Source organism: Ailuropoda melanoleuca, chromosome 9 (assembly GCF_002007445.2).
Source record: "Ailuropoda melanoleuca isolate Jingjing chromosome 9, ASM200744v2, whole genome shotgun sequence".
Classification (NCBI taxonomy): Eukaryota; Metazoa; Chordata; class Mammalia; order Carnivora; family Ursidae; genus Ailuropoda; species Ailuropoda melanoleuca.
In genome coordinates this window covers 87,833,789-87,841,748 of record NC_048226.1, presented here as the reverse complement: position 1 = coordinate 87,841,748, position 7,960 = coordinate 87,833,789, and the positions used below count along the sequence as shown (strand labels likewise).

The 7,960-nt window shown below is 37.8% G+C and overlaps 1 protein-coding gene across 1 annotated transcript in view; it reads right to left on the bottom strand.

The window, feature by feature from the left end:
- The window catches only part of FAM91A1 (family with sequence similarity 91 member A1), a 40,956-nt gene that overhangs the window by 23,744 nt on the left and 9,252 nt on the right, over window positions 1–7,960 (bottom strand). Inside the window, exons 5-9 of the mRNA XM_034668520.1 lie at window positions 7,232–7,299; window positions 6,560–6,673; window positions 4,929–5,019; window positions 4,456–4,518; window positions 230–336 (exon numbers count right to left, since the gene is read on the bottom strand). Coding sequence (XP_034524411.1) covers window positions 230–336; window positions 4,456–4,518; window positions 4,929–5,019; window positions 6,560–6,673; window positions 7,232–7,299 — 443 coding nt within the window. The remainder of the gene's footprint in view (window positions 1–229; window positions 337–4,455; window positions 4,519–4,928; window positions 5,020–6,559; window positions 6,674–7,231; window positions 7,300–7,960) is intronic.

Genomic DNA, 7,960 nt, shown 5'->3' with positions numbered 1-7,960 from the left:
TCCCTCTCCCACTCCCGCTGCTTGTGTTCCCTCTCTCGCTGCCTCTCTGTCAAATAAATAAATAAAATCTTTAAAAAAAAAATCTTAAGTGCATTAATGCTCTATGATCTACCCATGTACAGATTCTGAAAACATTTTAACTTTATCATTAAGTAACTTTATCTACTTTACACAAACTTATTTTACAATCCTGAGATGAAGTTCACTCATAAGACATTGTCATACTTACCTCTGCAACATTAGTATGCTCATCTATTGAAACAAATATCTTATAGAGTAGAGTCTCGAAATAATCACCTTGCACCCGATTCATTACAAAACCTTCAAGAGGAGGAACTAAAACAAAATAGACTTTTATCAGTGATACAATTTTATAAAACAAAAAAGCATAATCCAAATACCTATTCAAAAAGAGATACCTACCTCAGGGACTAAATTCAGCTTTTGATTTATTTTATCCACTCCACAACAAGTTTTCTAAAAGCCCAAAGTTAAGGCCTATAACCCCGTCTACATAGAGGACTCTGATAACAGAGCACGAACCCTACAAGAGCAATCCCAGGGAACTCTCAGCATTACTGAGGCAGAGGAAGTGCTGGAGGGCATGAACTGGGTAGCAAGGCAAGGGGACCGGGGCTGCTTCCGAATGGGGTGTGTTTTAATGCCTCACAGACAGCAGGGGTGACTGGGGAAAAAGCAGAAAGGCAAAGGACAGAGAACTGCTGTGCTATACAAAGACCAGGTGGACAGGGAGTACCAACTGCCCTTCTCCCATCATTCCCAATCCATCCTGAGAAGAGAGGAAATTCATCTGCATGACCGCCACTTTAACCAGCAATCACTAGGATCATTTGCTCTGTGGGGCTTTCTAGTCTGTGTCCTCCTCAGTGGTCTCAGTGGGAAGAAGGGCAAGACCTTCTTCAGCTCAGGAGGCAGCCCAGTGGGGGCTGTGCACCCGAAGGTGTATTCATACTCATTTCTCTCTATCTCTTTGGTCCACACACTCGAAACCAATTTACTAGAGCACTCTGCCCAGCTGATAATGAAGAGGCACTATGCCTTCCTTTACCATTCTCCCTGTGCATGTTTCCCTTGAAAATATCCTGGCAAGGAAGAGTGCCTAGGCCATCAAAGGATTTGAGTATCCCCATGTCCCCTGACCCTAATACCATCTAAGTGCACCCAAAACCTAAGTTATTCCTAACAAAGAGAAATCAGAGAAAACTGAAGTGGTTGAAATGACACCATGAAAAATCGCAATGTACATTTCAGGACAGATTATTTACTTTCCAGACCTGGCTCGTGTCACTTTCTAATTTAGTGTTACCTCTAGTTCTAGTCATCCAAGTACTTTTAAGGAGCATAGGTTTCTCTTCAGAAATATTTTAGAAACCCCATTACTTGATATCATTAATTCTTTCCCTATACTATCAATTGTGTGAATAACCGCAAACGTTTACTGAGCACATACTAAGTGCCAGACTACTGCCAGGTGCTTTACATACACAATTTCATCTAATCCTCTTAACCTCATGAGATGTTCAACACTATACCCCTATATTTTAGAGAAGAAAAACCAAGACACTTAAGAGGTTATAAATAAACACAAAAGAATGACATAACTCTACATGAAGAGATACGAAGAGTCTCCAATACACATTAAGTTAAAAAAACAAAGTACGAACTACAACACACTGTCTGTGTAAAACTAAAACCACACAAAAAAGGATACGTACATATATGTCTATGTGCTTAGCATACTTCTGGAAAGATAAACTAGAAACCTAACGGTGGCCCCTGAGACAGAAACTGGGTGGCCAGACACAGGGGCCAGAGGCAGACGTTTTTATACTCTTTTATAAATTTAGAATTTTATATCCTAACTATATTGCCTTCTCAAAAATATGTTCAAAAAAAAACCCAAGCTCACATATATAAGAAACAGACTGGTGGTTGCCAGAAATGGGAGGTGGGTGAAATGGGTAAAAGGAGTAAAAAGGTATAAACATCCAATTATAAGATAAATAAGTCCTGGGGATGCAACTTACAGCACAGCAACTATAGTTAATAACGCCACAGGGCATATTTGAAAGTGGCTAAAAGAGTAGATCTTAAAAGTTCTCATCACAAGAAAAAAAAGTTTCTGCTAACTCTGTGTGGTGATGGATGTTAACTAGACTTGTTGTGGTGCTCATTTCACAATACCTACAATCATCAACAGTACAGTGTATATCTGAAACTAACACAGGAGATATCAATTACAACAAAAATAATAAAATAAAAATTTTAAACATGTCATTTTATAAAAATAAATAAATACAATCAAAAAAATACCTGGAAACCAAGAAAGTGGTTTTAAAAAAAAAACTCACAAGGAAGGCCTGGCCATAACTAATATTAAAGGTTACTTTAAGTCACTATAATGAAACAACACAGTATAAAAATAAAAATAAATCAGTGAAGAAAAAAGGCTATCAGAATTAGATCCAATGGAGCGGGGAATTCAATGTATGACAAAAGTTACGCTTAATTTCAGTGGTCATGAGTTATTGAAAAAACAGTCCTAGCATTTATCCAAATGTTACCGGTTTTCCACACAGAAGAAAACCAAGTTGGGCCCCTATTTCACATCAAATACAAAAATAAGTTCCCACTACAGGTTTAGATTTGTACGACGAAAGTTTTTAAGAATTTTTAGACTATTTTTGTATGTATCCTAGAAGTATTCTATTGAAGCGTAACAGAAATCTAGAAACTATGAATCAAAGGGGAGACATAAACTGAGCAAGTACACAGTTTGAGGCACGATGGACTAAATATGTTTTAACAACAGACCCCTTCGTGACTACTCTCTTCAAAGTATTTCTGTCCCCCAATTTCTTTGTTCCACCATCATAGTGCTTGTTTTGTTGAAACATAGCTGAAATGCTTTCTCTGAAATCAACTTCAGGTAGTCTTTTGTGCTAAATTTGATAGCTTCCATGTTGTCAAACTGCTTTTCTTTCACGGGTTGTTCCACACTGGGGAATATCCCATGTTCCAGGGTGACAAGGAGGGTACATTTAGCACTTGTAAGAGCATGAGTCTATCTGTACCACCAAAAATTGCTAAAAGCTAAGAAAAGCCTGGCAAAACACATCTCTGTAACAGAGTAGCCATCCCCTTGGCCCTTCTCTGACCACACCTTTCAGATGCACTTAGTGCTAATGTGAGGCAATGTTCAAACACTCAGTCAACAGGGACTGAAATGAACTAATCAAAAACCAATCTTTTTAGGTGATTCTCAAATGAGTCAACATCAGTTTATCGATGAGAGTAAAGACTAGAATAATGCATAATGCATTCCTATTTTCCCACAGTGACAGGAAACCACTACCAGCCCTGTCCTGCAGAAATCAATTCCTTGTCAAAACCTTTCCAATTGTACAACTAGTATTTTATTTGTTATAGCAGGAATTACACAAACAAACCAGAATTAGTATTTCATTACTTTTTGGCTGTCTTTCCAAACTTAAAATAGAATTCATGTATGCACATGGTTCAAAATCCATTATTAAAGGTCACAAATAAAGGTCAGGACACACTACAGAATGATAACCTGTTAGGATTCAACACTGATATGAGGGAGTATTTTTGTCATAAGCCGCTATCACCACTCAATAGTTAATAGCAAAGTCATGCCCTAGAAATTTTTGACATTTTATATTTGATTACACAAATATTTAATATCTTAGCTTGATAAACGATACCAACAAACAAGAACAACAGCTGAAAGATATGCTGGGAAACATACTTGCAACACATAACCTAAATATAGTAAGTGCTTCTACAAATTGGTAAGAAACCCAACCTAGAGAAGAAAAGCTCCACTGTGTTCAAGGATGTTAACCACATCACTACTATAGCAAAAAAAAAAACAGCAAAAAAAAACCAAACTATAAGCAACCTAAATAACCAGCAACAGGGGAATGTTTTAATAAATTAATACATCCACAAGGAAATACACAAAGGCTTTAATATCGATTTAACTTGGGAATGGGTGAAGAAGGAAGGGAGGAGTAGAAAAAGACAAAAAAGACAATAGTGACACGAAAAAATAAGACAGGCAGGCGGAGTGAAAATATCAGAGGTGACAGGACTGAACATCTGTAAAACCAAAGACAAAAAGAACAAAAATCTATAAAATCACTGAGTTGATTCGGGACGTGAGAAATTTATTTCAGACTTCCATTATTTTAACATTGCGTGCAAAACAATGCAAAGATAAGAATAAGGAATTTAAGTAAAACACACTGCAATGTCTTACAACATAACACAGGAGAAATGTCTTCCTTTGAAAAATTCTAATATCATAGATCTTAGAATGATATGTGTTTAATTTATTAGGGTGATGCATGCAATGCCCTGCACCGAATAACCATTCAAAACCAGTGGAAAATGTAAGCACATACTCACCTGCTATACAACTGTCATCAGATATTGGTACATCCAGATAAATAAATCCTTTGTTATAGAGGCCTACAGAAGCAAAAGTACTTGTTTTAGATGGACTACTAAACAACAGTAAATTTAAAACAAACCAAAACAGATTCCCGATTTTCTATAAAGACTTTTACAACTGAATGCTAGGTGAAGGAGAAAAAAAAGTAAACAGACGAGGGAAAGAATAAAAGTTTCCAAATCCCTTTCCTTCATATGCTCAGAACTACAAAAATTTCCTTATGACTCATTTGTATAAGTTTCTAGAGTATGTGAATAACTGAGTAACAGCCACACTGGGAAACAATGAACTAAAGTCACACTTCAAACAATAACATGCGTTTGGAAACAGTACTATGTGTACCTAATTGATAAAAATTGTTATTAATTGCTGAAGGTTTAAAGCAAGTTTTTACATTAACAAAAGACCGTTTCTACTAACCACTTACTATGTACTACATTGTAATCTAGTGATCCGGAGAGCTGAGGGCCCGCATCGATGATCTTATCAATAGCGCATTTCTCAGGCAAAGTGCATATCTAAGGAAAGCAAAGTATTTTCAATTAAGTTCTACCCAAATTAATTCATTAGTCTCCTGAAATCTCCATGTTTAAATCAATGATTATGATTATTACATGATTATATATTACATTTTATATTATATATTATACATGATTATGATTATTATGTGTCATTAGCTAAATGTACCACATATTTTTTTCTTTTATCACCCTAGAATTCAAAGGAAAAAGCTATGTACATAACCGCCAATTAAGGTGCCATAACATGCTACCACCAGAATGGAGGACAAAGTAATTACAAGTGCCGGTATGTGCTGTTAAGTAGTAAGTGTCACCTAATAAATACCAATACTTAATCATCTTCTTTGAATGGGAATCAGATCCATTTGCTGACGCAGAATCTCTCAGATTAGAAGTTTATACAGACTCCACACGGGTATTATCAGTGACAGGAAGTTCACGATCTGGTGACACAGTCTGACAGCTCTGCTAGGAAGTTCCTACACTGAAGCAAAATTTCTAAGCCTTCCGCTCATGGGATTTAATTCGTCTTCTGAAGTAAAATAAAATGCAAACTAAAAAAAAAAAGTCCCCACGCTCACTTTCATCCCTTCAACCACACAGAGACGTGAGCTGGTCTCGAGGCCCTCTGGTCCGCTGCCCCGCCCCTTTTCCTCTAAATTGGCATCTCTTCTACCATGCATAGGCTTCTGTCCAATGTGGTCGGACCACGGGGAACAGCACTTCCCTCGATCCTGGCCCTCGCCCCCACCACAGCACCTCGCTTTTCAGTACAGCAAGCAGTTCAGCAGAGCGACGTACAGCACAACTCCCACAGCAAACTGCCTGAGGTAAAATCCGGCACCTTCCCCACCACTGTCACTCGAACCATGCCTTCATTTCTCTGTGCTCACCTTCCTCATGTGAAATGGGGTACAAGTAACACACACCCCGGGGCAGTTATGAGAATCAAAGGAGACAATATAAAAAGTGCGGGAAGAGAGCCTGGGCCATCCAGCGCGCAGCAGGCGCTCAAGAAGCGCCGGCCAGTATCGGGGCTGCCAGCGGCAGCATCACATCACTTGAGATGAAACCTCTGTCCAGTGGAAGTCCCCAGAGTACTGCACATGAACCAAGTCAAGTCTCCCTATTATTTTATTTTTAAAGCTTTACTTATTTGAGAGAGACAGAACGTGCATGTTCACACACGCAACCGGGGAGAGGGGCAAATGGAGAGGGAGAGAGAATCTCAGGCAGACTCTCTGCTGAGCGTGGAGCCTGATGTGGGACTCGATCTCACGATCCTGAGCCAAAATCAACAGTCTGACGCTTAAATGATTGAGCCACCCAGGCGCCCCTCCCTCATTATTAAAGAGTATCTTTGAAACCCACCAATATTCTAGCCTACTACGATCATTTAAAATTTTGAACTTATGCTTAATTTTCTTCAGGAAAACCAAATTGTGTTACGCTTTAGAAAAATGACATAACTAGAATTAAAAGTTATTAGCTAATTTAAAAAATAAAAATCCAATGTTTAATTTCTAAAGGTATCTACCTTTATGTCATCTTCTGTGATATATCCAGCCTGTACCACCCACCACGCCTCTATGGCAATCTCCACCGGCTTCACTGGTAGAAGATCACGAGCTGTTTTCCTTCTGAAAAATTTCTGCAATTGTACAAACATTTGAGAATTTGCAATCAGCCTGAAATCACTTTTTTTTTTTTATTGATCATAGTATAAGACTGTTTCTCACAGGCTAAATAAATCTTTTTAAATTCTCCTGCCTTCAAATCTGAAGAATTTTAGATATACTGAATAGAGAAAGTCATTCTTCAATTATTCCAAAGTAAATTACTTCAAAACACTAATCATCAGGTCTGGATCTAAATCCAGAAACTCAAAGGAAATTTAGGAGGTAAAAATGAATTTGGAGAATGTGTCCTTATTTCACCCATCAAGTGAATGCTGGAAGTGGAATGAACAAGTAAAAAGACCAGCAGAGCAAAGTTAATTTTTAAAAATAAATGTTTTATTCCCTAAATATTTTAATTCGATAATCGTATAAGCATAACCTAGAGAATATGGAGGAGTTGTTCTGGTATTATTTTTGTGTGAAGCATATTTTGCTTGATCAAAGAAATTTCATTATTTTTACCACTTAAAACAATCAGAACGTGTGATAACAGGGAAGAAACAAGAAAGGAAGGGAAACAACTAACTTACTTTTGATGACCGACACTGATTCATCAGATCAATGTACTGGTTTCTTCCTATGCCAAGAAGCCTTAGACCTGAAAGAAAGAGCCTTTCCTTTAAAAACATTTAATTTATCTTAAAATATCAGTACACCCAGGTCTTTTAGGAAAAAACCCTTGGCTTTTGTCCATCTTTTGATGACTGATTAACAATCAATATCAAATTAAAAGGAATTCTTCAGATGAAATATAAAAGAAAACCAAACTGGGAAAGATGAACTCAAGCTGACACCTCTGACAATGTCACATGGAAAAATCTTTAAAAAGCAGAAACCCTCCCAATATCAGGAAGTCGAAGTGTACTTCTCAGCAAAAGTTTGTCCTTACACAAGAGAACGGTGTCACATGTCAAATACATACTTCCTTAAAATAAGCATAATAAAGCAAATTATTTTAGTAACAACTGTGCATCACACTGCAAAACCATCATGTACAAATTTTCTTCCTTGGTACATAACACACCCCAAGTATCAGAAAGAACTTCAGGGGCGCCTGGGTGGCACAGCAGTTAAGCATCTGCCTTCGGCTCAGGGCGTGATCCCGGCGTTATGGGATCGAGCCCCACGTCAGGCTCCTCTGCTATGAGCCTGCTTCTTCCTCTCCTACTCCCCCTGCTTGTGTTCCCTCTCTCGCTGGCTGTCTCTATCTCTGTCAAATAAATAAATAAAATCTTAAAAAAAATAAAAAGAAAGAAAGT